The sequence below is a fragment of the Heterodontus francisci genome, chromosome 7 (assembly GCF_036365525.1).
Source record: "Heterodontus francisci isolate sHetFra1 chromosome 7, sHetFra1.hap1, whole genome shotgun sequence".
NCBI classification, from domain to species: domain Eukaryota; kingdom Metazoa; phylum Chordata; class Chondrichthyes; order Heterodontiformes; family Heterodontidae; genus Heterodontus; species Heterodontus francisci.
Window position 1 is genome coordinate 137,850,188 of NC_090377.1, and position 13,587 is coordinate 137,863,774.

Genomic DNA, 13,587 nt, shown 5'->3' on the forward strand with positions numbered 1-13,587 from the left:
ACTCTCTCGAGTTTAGAAGAATGAGAGGAGATCTAATTGAGGTATATACGATGATTAAGGGGATTGGTAAAGTAGACGTAGACCAGAGGGTGGTCGGGGTCTGGAACTCTCTGACTGAAATGGTAGGGGCAATCTATAACGACAGGTCATAGTTTTAGGATAAGGGGTAGCAGATTTAAAACAGACGAGGAGAAATTACTTCTCTCAAAGGGTCGTGAGTCTGTGGAATTCACTACCCCAGAGTGCGGTGGATGCTGGGACATTGAGTAAATTTAAGGAGGAGATAAGACAGAATTTTAATCAGTAAAGGGTTGAAGGGTTATGGAGAATGGGCAGGAAAGTGGAGTTGAGGCCAAGATGAGATCAGCCATGATCGTATTGAATGGCGGAGTAGGCTTGAAGGGCTGAATTGCCTACTCCTGCTCCTTGTTCTTATGTTGTCAATATCTTCCTGCTGCCTACAGCTACCCTCCTCGCTATCTGCCACATGGCCAATGTTTGTGTCATCTGCAAACATCTTGATCATGCCCCCTGCATTTATGTCCAAATCGTTAATATACCACAAAAAGCAGGGAACCCAGTACTGAGCCCTGTGGAACGCCACTGGAAACAGCCCTCCCGTCACTAAAACACCAGTCAACAATTCATAAGAACTAGGAGCAGGAGTAGGCCGTCTGGCCCCTCGAGCCTGCTCCGCCATTCAATAAGATCATGGCTGATCTTTTCGTGGACTCAGATCCACCTACCCGCGCTCCCACTGTATCCCTTAATTCCTTTATTGTTCAAAAAGATATCTACCTTAGCTTTAAAGACGTTTACTGAAGAAACGTCAACTACTTCACTGGGCAAGGAATTCCATAGATTAACAACCGTCTGGGTGAAGAAGTTCCTTCTTAATTCAGTCCTAAATCTGCTCCCTCTAATCTTGAGGCTATGCCCTCTTGTCCTAGCTTCACCTGCCAGTGGAAACATCCTCTCTACTTGTTTCTCTTCTATTCCCTTCATAATTTTATGTTTCTATAAGATCTCCCCTCATTCTTCTGAACTCCAATGAATATAATCCCAATCTACTCAGTCTCTCCTCATAAGCCAACCCCCTCAACTCCGGAATCAACCTAGTGAACCTCCTCTGCACCCTCTCCAGTGCCAGTATATCCTTTCTCAAGTAAGGAGACCAAAACTGCACACAGTACTCCAGGTGCGGCCTCACCAGTACCTTATACAGCTGCAACATAGCCTCTCTGCTTTTAAACTCAATCCCTTTAGCAATGAAGGACAAAATTCCATTTGCCTTCCTAATTACTTGCTGTACCTGCAGACCAACCTTCTGCGATTCATGCACAAGGACACCTAGGTCCCTCTGCAGAGCAGCATGCTGCAACTTTTTACCATTCAAGTAATAATCCTTTTTACTGTTACTCCTACCGAAATGAATGACTTCACATTTATTAACATTGTATTCCATCTGCCAGGCCTTTGCCCACTCACTCAATGTATCTATGTTCCTCTGCAAAGTATCACAGTCATCTGCACATTTTGCTCTGCCACTCATCTTAGTGTCATCTGCAAACTTTGACACCCTACACGTGGTCCCCAACTCCAAATCATCTATATAAATTGTAAATAATTGCGGTCCCAACACCGATCCCTGAGGCACACCACTAGTGACTGATTGATTGCCAACCAGAATAGCACTCATTTATCCTCACTCTCTGCTTCCTGTTATTCAACCAATCCTCTATCCATGCTAATACTTTACCCCTGACGTCATGCAAACTTATCTTATGCAGCAGCCTCTTGTGCGGTACCTTGTCGAAGGCCTTTTGGAAATCTAGGTACACCACATCCACTGGGTCCCTATTGTCCCCTTGCTCGTAATGTCATCATAGAATTCCAAAAGATTTTGTCAAGCATGACCAGCCCTTCATGAACCCATGCTGCGTCTGCCCAAGGGGACAATTTCTATCGAGATGCCCTGCTATTTCTTCCTTGATAATAGACTCAAGCATCTTCCCCACTACAGAGGTTAAGCTAACCGGTCTATAATTCCCCATCTTTTGTCTACCTCCCTTTTTAAACAGTGGCGTCACATCTGCTGTTTTCCAATCCCAGACTCCAGCGAATTTTGGAAAATTACCGCCAGTGTACCTGCTATTTCTCCTGCCATCTCTTTTAGTACCCTGGGATGCATTCCATCAGGGCCAGGAGTCTTATCAATCTTTAGGTCCATTAGCTTGCCCAACACTACCTCTTCCGTAATAATGATTGTTCCCAGGTCCTCACCTACGTTCGTCTCTTTGTCAATTACTGGCATGTTATTAATGTCCTCCACGGTGAAGACCGATACAAAATACCTGTTCAATGCCTCGGCCATTTCATCATATCCCATAACTAAATTCCCCTTCTCATCCTCTAAAGGACCAACGTTTACTTTAGCCACTCTTTTTTGTTTTATATATTTATAGAAACTTTTGCTATCTGTCTATATTCTGTGCTAGTTTTTTCTCATGTTCCATCTTACTTTTCTTTATAGCTCTTTTTGTAGCTTTCTGTTGACCTTTAAAGTTTTCCCAATCTTCCTAGTTTCATGGTGTTTTTGGCCACTTTGTATGCCTTCTCTTTCAATTTGATAGCCTCCCTTATTTCCTTAGACACCCATGGCAGATTACCCCTTTTCTTCCAGTCCTTCCTTTTCACTGGAATATACTTTTGCTGAACACTTTGAAAAATTGCTTTGTAAGTCCTCCACTGCTCGTCAACTGTCCCACTGTAAAATCTTTGTTTCCAGTCCACTTTAGCCAAGTCCTCCCTCATTCTATTGTAGTCCCCCTTGTTCAAGCACAGGACCCTGGTATTGGATTTTATCTTCACACTCTCCATCTGTATTCTAAATTCAACCATACTGTGATCACTCCTTCCAAGAGGATCCCTAACTATGAGGTCATTAATTATTCCTGTCTCATTACACAGTACTAGATCTAGGATAGCTTGCTCCCTCGTCAGTTCCATTACATACTGTTCAAGAAAACTATCACGGATACACTCAACGAATTCCTCCTCAAGGCTACCCTGACTGAGCTGGTTCGACCAATCTACATGTAGATTAAAATCCCCCATGATAATTGCCGTACCATTTTTACAGGCATTAGTTATTTCTTTGTTTATTGCCCGCCCCAATGTGATGTTATTATTTGGTGGCCTATAGACTACGCCTATCAATGACTTTTTCTTCTTAGAGTTTCTAATTTCCACCCAAATGGATTCAACCTCATTCTCCATAGAACCTATATCATCTCTCAGCACCGCCCTGATGTCGTCCTTGAGTATCAGAGCTACACCACCTCCCTTACCTTCCTGTCTGTCCTTCCGAATAGTCTGGTACCCCTGGATATTTAACTCCCAGTCGTGACCAACCTGTAACCATTTATCAAATTATCATTTGCTTCCTGCCACTGAGCCCATTTTTTATTCATCTTGCTGCATTTCCCAAGATCCCGTGGGTTTTTATTTTTTAACCAGTCTTCCGTATGCGACCTTGTCAAAAGCCTTGCTAAAATCCATGTGGACCCCATCAACTGCACTACCCTCATCTATCTTCCTTGTTACTTCTTCAAAAATTCGATCAAGTTAGTCAAACAAGATCTTCCCTTAACAAAACTATGCTGACTATCCTTGACTAACCTGTGCTTTTCTAAGTGATAGTCTATCCTGTCTCTCAGAATAGATTCCAATATTTTCCCATGACTGAGGTTAGACTGTCTGGCCTGTAATTATTTGGTGCTCCCTTTTTAAACAGATTTGCGGAGGATGAATGAGTGCCAGCAGAACTTTTCTGCTGCGTCCTCTGTGAGGAACAATTGGGAGGAATGTTCTGGACTCCTGTTGGGTCAGTGGTGGGTGGACACTTTTGCTTGGAGCACCAGCCCCACTGAGGAAGCCTGACCAGCAAACTGGCAGGCGTTGCAGGCGAAAGTTGCTGGACAGGATTGCTCCGAGTGCTTTCTTGCAGAGGCTGAGTGCTGGTGGCCTCCATGCTGTGGTACAAGTTGGTCACTTTGGTCCTGCCCCCTGTATTTGCCACTAAGATGCAGAAGAAGCTTGTTGATTTCTTCTGGGGAAAGAGGAAACACTGTGTCTCTGTGGTCCTAAGTCTCCTGATTGGGGAGGGCAATCAGTCGCTGTTGTGCATCCACACCCAAGCTGCAACTCTTCGCCTTCGGACCCTGCAGAGATACTTGTACATCGAGCTTGCTCCCAGATGGTGTGCGCTGGCGAAGTATTTTTTCCGCCAGGGGCACTGCCTTCAAGACGACACACAGCTCCCGGCAGCGAACATTAGCCGCGCCTCTCTGAGGGAGTTGCCTGTCTTTTACCGGGATCTATTCAGAGTCTGGATCTTGGTTGCCTCCAGTCAGGGCCCTCTGCTAGGGGAGGAGAGGACCCTGGCTGTCTGAGCAGTTGGCTCTGGAGATGGATCAATGGGTGAAGGAGCAGCTAAAGCCCCCGGGACGCCCCTCTCTGTGGGTGATGAGGAGGCTCGGGAGTGTGGAACGCTCTGCCGAGCTGAGCCCCACTTGGCTGGAACTGCTCATCGGATCCAGGCCCCGAAACCCTCTTCAAGAAACGGTCCCGCACAACCTGAGCTGCCTCTCAGAAATGCCCTCTCTGCCATTCCACACGGTGCGGAGGGATTTCCTGTACAGGCTGCTCCTGCACACTCTCCACTTCCTCTCCCTTGTCTGCCACCCGGACATGCCATGGCAGTCCGTGTTGCCATCTAGCGGTGAGGGAAAACACCAGTGGAGGTCTCTGTATGTGGGACTCCTCCCCCTTTACATTAGGGTCCATGGGTGGAGGGTGCTGCACAGGGCAATCCCGTGCAATAGGCGTTTAAGTAGGTTTTCGGATTCCCAGGCCGCCTGTAATTTCTGTGGCCTGGATGAGTCTGTGTTCCATGTTTATATGGAGTGTGCGAGGTTGCAGCCCCTCTTTGAGTATTTAAGGGGGCTGCTCCTCAAGTTTTGGTTGCACTTCAGCCCCACGCCCCTGATCTTTGGGCATCCGGTGCGAAGGAGGGTGGGCCGAGAGGAGGATCTCCTCGTTGGTCTGCTCCTGGGCCTGGCCAAGGTGGCAATTCACAGGTCCAACCAGTGGGCCATTGGCGGTTCGTCCACCCTGACTGCTTGCCCCTCTTCCGAGGTTACGTTTGCGCCCGGGTGTTCCTGGAGAAGGAGCATGAAGTGTCCGCCAGTTCGCTTGAGTCCTTAAGTGACCGGTGGGCGCCACAGGGGCTGGATTGCATCAATGATGCAGAGAATTGCAATTTAGTTGGTTTTTGTTTTATTTATTTGATTTTAATAAAGTTATTTTTTATAAAATGTATGCAAAGGAGTCTGAGGAATAAAGGCCCCTTGACAAAAATTTAAAATAAAAATGACTGCCTTTGGACTGTGCCACACCTGGGCAGGACTGGCTCAAGGTGCAAGAAGCTGCAAGCTGCTAGGCTGAGCTGTGGACTGGGAGGAGTGGGGTTTTTTTTTTTAGATTAGATTAGAGATACAGCACTGAAACAGGCCCTTCGGCCCACCGAGTCTGTGCCGAACATCAACCACCCATTTATACTAATCCTACACTAATCCCATATTCCTACCAAACATCCCCACCTGTCCCGATATTTCCCTACCACCTACTTATACTAGTGACAATTTATAATGGCCAATTTACCTATCAACCTGCAAGTCTTTTGGCTTGTGGGAGGAAACCGGAACACCCGGAGAAAACCCACGCAGACACAGGGAGAACTTGCAAACTCCACACAGGCAGTACCCGGAATCGAACCTGGGTCCCTGGAGCTGTGAGGCTGCGGTGCTAACCACTGCGCCACTGTGCCGGGTGTTTGACTGATAGGCCAGTGGGGGATATCAGGGGATGAACACACACTGCTTCCCTCTTTTCCTCCTGGGATGTTTTACTCGAGTCGTGTTGGTCAGTGTTTCTTAACACTGTCTCCCTATTTCAGTAATTTAGGTGGATTGTAGGTTGCTGTGAGTGTAGGACTATATTGCCTCTCAAAGAGAACAAAGAAAATTACAGCACAGGAACAGGCCCTTCGGCCCTCCAAGCCTGTGCCGATCCAGATCCTCTACCGAAACATGTCGCCTATTTTCTAAGGGTCTGTATCTCTTTGCTTCCTGCCCATTCATGTATCTGTCTAGATACATCTTAAAAGACGCTATCGTGTTAGCATCTACCACCTCCACTGGCAACGCGTTCCAGGCACCCACCACCCTCTGCGTAAAGAACTTTCCACGCGTATCCCCCCGAAACTTTTCCCCTCTCACTTGGAACTCGTGACCCCTAGTAATTGAGTCCCCCACTCTGGGGAAAAAGCTTCTTGCTATCCACCCTGTCTATACCTCACATGATTTTGTACACCTCAATCAGGTCCCCCCTCAACCTCCGCCTTTCTAATGAAAATAATCCTAATCTACTCGACCTCTCTTAACAGCTAGCGCCCTCCATACCAGGCAACATCCTGGTGAACCTCCTCTGCACCCTCTCCAAAGCATCCACATCCTTTTACTATTGTGGCGACCAGAACTGCACGCAGTATTCCAAATGTGGCCGAACCAAAGTCCTATACAACAGTAACATGACCTGCCAACTCTTGTACTCAATACCCCATCCGATGAAGGAAAGCATGCCGTATGCCTTCTTGACCACTCTATTTACCTGCGTTGCCACCTTCAGGGAACAATGGACCTGAACACCCAAATCTCTCTGGACATCAATTTTCCCCAGGACTTTTCCATTTACTGTATATTTCACTCTTAAATTGGATCTTCCAAAATGCATCACCTCGCATTTACCCTGATTGAACTCCATCTGCCATTTCTCAGCCCAACTCTCCAATCTATCTATATTCTGCTGTATTGTCTGACAGTCCCCTTCACTATCTGCTACTCCACCAATCTTAGTGTCGTCTGCAAACTTGCTAATCAGACCACCTATACTTTCCTCCAAATCATTTATGTATATCACAAACAACAGTGGTCCCAGCACGGATCCCTGTGGAACACCACACGTCTCCATTTTGAGAAACTCCCTTCCACTGCTACTCTCTGTCTCCTGTTGCCCAGCCAGTTCTTTATCCATCTAGCTAGTACACCCTGGATCCCATGCGACTTCACTTTCTCCATCAGCCTACCATGGGGAACCTTATCAAACGCCTTACTGAAGTCCATGTATATGACATCTACAGCCCTTCCCTCATCAATCAACTTTGTCACTTCCTCAAAGAATTCTATTAAGTTGGTAAGACATGACCTTCCCTGCACAAAACCATGTTGCCTATCACTGATAAGCCCATTTTCTTCCAAATGGGAATAGATCCTATCCCTCACTATCTTCTCCAGCAGCTTCCCTACCACTGACGTCAGGCTCACCGGTCTATAATTACCTGGATTATCCTTGCTACCCTTCTTAAACAAGGGGACAACATTAGCAATTCTCCAGTCCTCCGGGACCTCACCCGTGTTGAAGGATGCTGCAAAGATATCTGTTAAGGCCCCAGCTATTTCCTCTCTCGCTTCCCTCAGTAACCTGGGATAGATCCCATCTGGACCTGGGGACTTGTCCACCTTAATGCCTTTTAGAATACCCAACACTTCCTCCCTCCTTATGCCGACTTGACCTAGAGTAATCAAACATCTGTCCCTAACCTCAACATCCGTCATGTCCCTCTCCTCGGTGAATACCGATGCAAAGTACTCGTTTAGAATCCCACCCATTTTCTCTGACTCCACGCATAACTTTCCTCCTTTGTCCTTGAGTGGGCCAATCCTTTCTCTCGTTACCCTCTTGCTCCTTATATATGAATGAAAGGCTTTGGGATTTTCCTTAACCCTGTTTGCTAAAGATATTTCATGACCCCTTTTAGCCCTCTTAATTCCTCGTTTCAGATTGGTCCTACATTCCCGATATTCTTCCAAAGCTTCGTCTTTCTTCAGCCGCCTAGACCTTGTGTATGCTTCCTTTTTCCTCTTAGCTAGTCTCACAATTTCACCTGTCATCCATGGTTCCCTAATCTTGCCATTTCTATCCCTCATTTTCACAGGAACATGTCTCTCCTGCATGCTAATCAACCTCTCTAAAAGACTCCCACATATCAAAAGTGGATTTACCTTCAAACAGCTGCTCCCAATCTACATTCCCCAGCTCCTGCCGAATTTTGGTTTCGTTGGCCTTCCCCCAATTTCGCACTCTTCCTTTGGGACCACTCTCGTCTTTGTCCATGCGTATTCTAAAACTTACGGAATTGTGATCACTATTCCCAAAGTAGTCCCCTACTGAAACTTCAACCACCTGGCCGGGCTCATTCCCCAACACCAGGTCCAGTATGGCCCCTTCCCGAGTTGGACTATTTACATACTGCTCGAGAAAACCCTCCTGGATGCTCCTTACAAATTCTGCTCCATCTGGACCTCTAACACTAAGTGAATCCCAGTCAATGTTGGGAAAATTAAAATCTCCTATCACCACCACCCTGTTGCTCCTACATCTTTCCATGATCTGTTTACATATTTGTACCTCGATCTCACGCTCGCTGTTGGGAGGCCTGGAGTGCAGCCCCAACTTTGTTACTGCACCCTTCCTATTTCTGAGTTCTGCCCATATTGCCTCACAGCTCGAGTTCTCCATAGTGCCTTCCTTCAGCACAGCTGTGATATCCTCTTTGACCAGTAAAGCAACTCCTTCACCCCTTTTACCTCCCTCTCTATCCCGCCTGAAGCATCGATATCCTGGGATATTTAGTTGCCAATCATGCCCTTCCCTCAACCAAGTCTCAGTAATAGCAATAACATCATACTCCCAGGTACTAATCCAAGCCCTAAGTTCATCTGCCTTACCTACTACACTTCTTGCATTAAAACAAATGCACCTTAGACCACCAGTCCCTTTGCTTTCATCATCTGCTCCCTGCCTACTCTTTCCCTTAGTCACGCTGACTTCATTATCTAGTTCCTTACAGGCTTTAGTTACTACCTCCTTACTGTCCACTGACCTCATTTGGTTCCCAACCCCCTGCCACATTAGTTTAAACCCTCCCCAACAGCGTTAGCAAAAGCACCCCCAAGGACATTGGTTCCAGTCCGGCCCAGGTGTAGACCGTCCAATTTGTAATGGTCCCACTTCCCCCAGAACCGGTCCCAATGTCCCAAAAATCTGAACCCCTCCCTCCTGCACCATCTCTCAAGCCACGCATTCATCCTGACTATTCTTTCATTTCTACTCTGACTATCACGTGGCACTGGTAGCAATCCTGAGATTACTACCTCTGAGGTCCTACTTTTTAACTTGGCTCCTAACTCCCTAAATTCTGCTTGTAGGACCTCATCCCGTTTTTTACCTATATCATTGGTGCCTATGTGCACAACGACAACTGGCTGTTTACCCTCCCCCTTTAGAATGTTCTGCAGCCGATCCGAGACATCCCTGACCCGTGCACCTGGGAGGCAACATACCATTCGGGAGTCTCGTTTTCGACCACAGAACCGCCTATCTACTCCCCTTACAATCGAATCCCCTATGACTATAGCCCTTCCACTCTTTTTCCCGCCCTTCTGAACAACAGAGCCAGCCACGGTGCCATGAACCTGGCTACTGCTGCCTTCCCCTGGTGAGCCATCTCCCTCAACAGTATCCAAAACGGTATCCCTGTTGTGGAGGGAGATGACCGCAGGGGACACCTGCGCTGCCTTCCTGCTCTTTCTCTGCCTTTTGGTCACCCATTCCCTTTCTCCCTCAGCAATCCTAATCTGCGGTGTGACCAATTCGCTAAATGTGCTATCCACGACCTCCTCAGCATCGCGGATGCTCCAAAGTGAGTCCATCTGCAGCTCCAGAGCCGTCATGCGGTCTAACAAGAGCTGCAGCTGGACACACTTCCTGCACGTGAAGGAGTCAGGGACATCAGCCGTGTCCCTGAGCTCCCACATTGAACAAGAGGAGCATAACACAGGTCTGAGATCTCCTGCCATTTTTAATCTTAAGATTAACTTAGTCTGAAACTTAGAAAAAAATGAAAAAGGAACGAAAAGTTTTTACCAATCACACGATAAAAAAAAAGTAGAAAAAGCCTTACCTTATCTACACACCACCGAGTCCTTTTTTTTTGGTTAGAGGAGGAGGGCGGGTGGGAGACACTACCCGTGTAGTTTCTCAGGTTCACAAAAGGCCCTTATTCTCCTTATTTTTCCACCAAGTTGCAGGCTTTGGCGGTTCAATGCACCTGAAACGTTAACTCTGTTTCTCTCTCCACAGATGCTGCCTGCTGAGTATTTCCAGCATTTTCTCCTTTTATTTCAGATTTCCAGTATCCACAGTATTTTGCTTTTGTTTTTTTAGAGATACAGCACTGAAACAGGCCCTTCGGCCCACCGAGTCTGTGCCGACCATCAACAACCCATTCATACTAATCCTATACTAATTCCATATTCCTACCACATCCCCACCAGTCCCTGTATTTCTCTACCACCTACCTATCCTCGGGGTAATTTATAATGGCCAATTTACCTATCAACCTGCAAGTCTTTGGCATGTGGGAGGAAACCGGAGCACCCGGAGGAAACCCACGCAGACACAGGGAGAACTTGCAAACTCCACACAGGCAGTGCCCAGAATTGAACACGGGTCACTGGAGCTGTGAGGCTGCGGTGCTAACCACTGTGCCGCCGTATTGCAGGCGTTGCTCACAGAACTGAGTCGAGAAACACAGATGGACCATTAAGAGCCTGTTTGTATTGGGGTGGGTGTTGGTGAGTGTTTCTAAGCTGTCTCACTATTCTGGTAATGTAGGTGGATTGGAGGTGGTTGTGAGTGTTAGACTGTATTGCCTCTCGTTAGGGCAATGGGCAGCAGGGCACATGTGCAGTTATCCTGGGTCAGGAAGCAGGAGGAAAGGATGTTGTGACTTTGTATCCTGGACTGACAGTGATATCTTTTGTAAACTCCTTTTGCAGGGGGTTAGAAGGGGAGGGTTTATGCACAGCAAATGTAAATAGTCCAACTCGGGAAGGGGCCATACTGGACCTGGTGTTGGGGAATGAGCCCGGCCAGGTGTTTGACGTTTCAGTAGGGGACTACTTTGGGAATAGTGATCACAATTCTGCAAGCTTTAAAATACTCATGGACAAAGACGAGAGTGGTCCAAAAGGGTGAGTGCTAAATTGGGGGAAGGCCAACTATACCAAAATTCGGCAGGAGCTGGGGAATGTAGATTGGGAGCAGCTGTTTGAAGGTAAATCCACTTTTGATATGTGGGAGGCTTTTAAAGAGAGGTTGATTAGCGTGCAGGAGAGACATGTTCCTGTGAAAATGAGGGGTAGAAATGGCAAGATTAGGGAACCATGGATGACAGGTGAAATTGTGAGACTAGCTAAGAGGAAAAAGGAAGCATACATAAGGTCTAGGCGGCTGATGAAAGACGAAGCTTTGAAAGAATATCGGGAATGTAGGACCAATCTGAAATGAGGAATTAAGAGGGCTAAAAGGGGTCATGAAATATCTTTAGCAAACAGGGTTAAAGAAAATCCCAAAGCCTTTTATTCATATATAAGGAGAAAGAGGGTAACTAGAGAAAGGATTGGCCCACTCAAGGACAAAGGAGGAAAGTTATGCTTGGAGTCAGAGAAAATGGGTGAGATTCTAAACGAGTACTTTGCATCGGTATTCACCGAGGAGAGGGACATGACGGATGTTGAGGTTGGGAACAGATGTTTGATTACACTAGGTCAAGTTGGCATAAGGAGGGAGGAAGTGTTGGGTATTCTAAAGGGCATTAAGGTGGACAAGTCCCCAGGTCCGGATGGGATCTATCCCAGGTTACTGAGGGAAGCGAGAGAGGAAATAGCTGGGGCCTTAACAGATATCTTTGCAGCATCCTTAAACACGGATGAGGTCCCGGAGGACTGGAGAATTGCTAATGTTGTCCCCTTGTTTAAGAAGGGTAGCAGGGATAATCCAGGTAATTATAGACCGGTGAGCCTGACGTCAGTGGTAGGGAAGCTGCTGGAGAAGATAGTGAGGGATAGGATCTATTCCCATTTGGAAGAAAATGGGCTTATCAGTGATAGGCAACATGATTTTGTGCAGGGAAGGTCATGTCTTACCAACTTAATAGAATTCTTTGAGGAAGTGACAAAGTTGATTGATGAGGGAAGGGCTGTAGATATCATATACATGGACCTCAGTAAGGCGTTTGATAAGGTTCCCCATGGTAGGCTGATGGAGAAAGTGAAGTCGCATGGGGTCCAAGGTGTACTAGCTAGATGGATAAAGAACTGGCTGGGCAACAGGAGACAGAGAGTAGCAGTGGAAGGGAGTTTCTCAAAATGGAGACGTGACCAGTGGTGTTCCACAGGGATCCGTGCTGGGACCACTGTTGTTTGTGATATACATAAATGATTTGGAGGAAAGTATAGGTGGTCTGATTAGCAAGTTTGCAGACGACACTAAGATTGGTGGAGTAGCAGATAGTGAAGGGGACTGTCAGAGAATACAGCAGAATATAGATAGACTGGAGAGTTGGGCAGAGAAATGGCAGATGGAGTTCAATCAGGGCAAATGCGAGGTGATGCATTTTGGAAGATCCAATTCAAGAGTGAACTATACAGTAAATGGAAAAGTCCTGGGGAAAATTGATGTACAGAGAGATTTGGGTGTTCAGGTCCACTGTTCCCTGAAGGTGGCAACGCAGGTCAATAGAGTGGTCAAGAAGGCATATGGCATGCTTTCGTTCATCGGACGGGGTATTGAGTACAAGAGTTGGCAGGTCATGTTACAGTTGTATAGGACTTTGGTTCGGCCACATTTGGAATACTGCGTGCAGTTCTGGTCGCCACATTACCAAAAGGATGTGGATGCTTTGGAGAGGGTGCAGAGGAGGTTCACCAGGATGTTGCCTGGTATGGAGGGCGCTAGCTGTGAAGAGAGGTTGAGTAGATTAGGATTATTTTCATTCGAAAGATGGAGGTTGAGGGGGGACCTGATTGAGGTGTACAAAATCATGAGAGGTATAGACAGGGTGGATAGCAGGAGGCTTTTTTCCAGAGTGGGGGATTCAATTACTAGAGGACATGAGTTCAAAGTGAAAGGGGAAAAGTTTAGGGGGGATAGGCGTGGAAAGTTCTTTACACAGAGGGTGGTGGGTGCCTGGAACGCGTTGCCAGCGGAGGTGGTAGATGCGGGCACGATGGCGTCTTTTAAATTGTATCTAGACAGATACATGAATGGGCAGGAAGAAAAGAGATACAGACCCTTAGAAAATAGGCGACATGTTTAGATAGAGGATCTGGATCGGCGCAGGCTTGGAGGGCCGAAGGGCCTGTTCCTGTGCTGTAATTTTCTTTGTTCTTTGTTCAAACTCAACCCAAGAGAAATGTTTATCTCTGCATAATTTCTATCTGGTACTGATAGTGATGGCCTTTGTTTATCCTCTGTTTAAAAAGGGAGCGAGGGATAGACTGAATAATTAGAGGTCTACTGAGTCATTATGGGTGGAAGTCAGAAACAGGAAAGGAGCAGTCA

The 13,587-nt window shown here is 46.8% G+C and overlaps 1 protein-coding gene across 1 annotated transcript in view; it reads right to left on the reverse strand.

Moving 5' to 3' along the window:
* Positions 1-13,587, reverse strand: part of LOC137372429 (zinc finger protein 850-like) — a 69,159-nt gene that overhangs the window by 15,110 nt on the left and 40,462 nt on the right. Inside the window, exons 13-15 of the mRNA XM_068036317.1 lie at positions 5,032-5,222; positions 3,944-4,111; positions 2,138-2,293 (exon numbers count right to left, since the gene is read on the reverse strand). Coding sequence (XP_067892418.1) covers positions 2,138-2,293; positions 3,944-4,111; positions 5,032-5,222 — 515 coding nt within the window. The remainder of the gene's footprint in view (positions 1-2,137; positions 2,294-3,943; positions 4,112-5,031; positions 5,223-13,587) is intronic.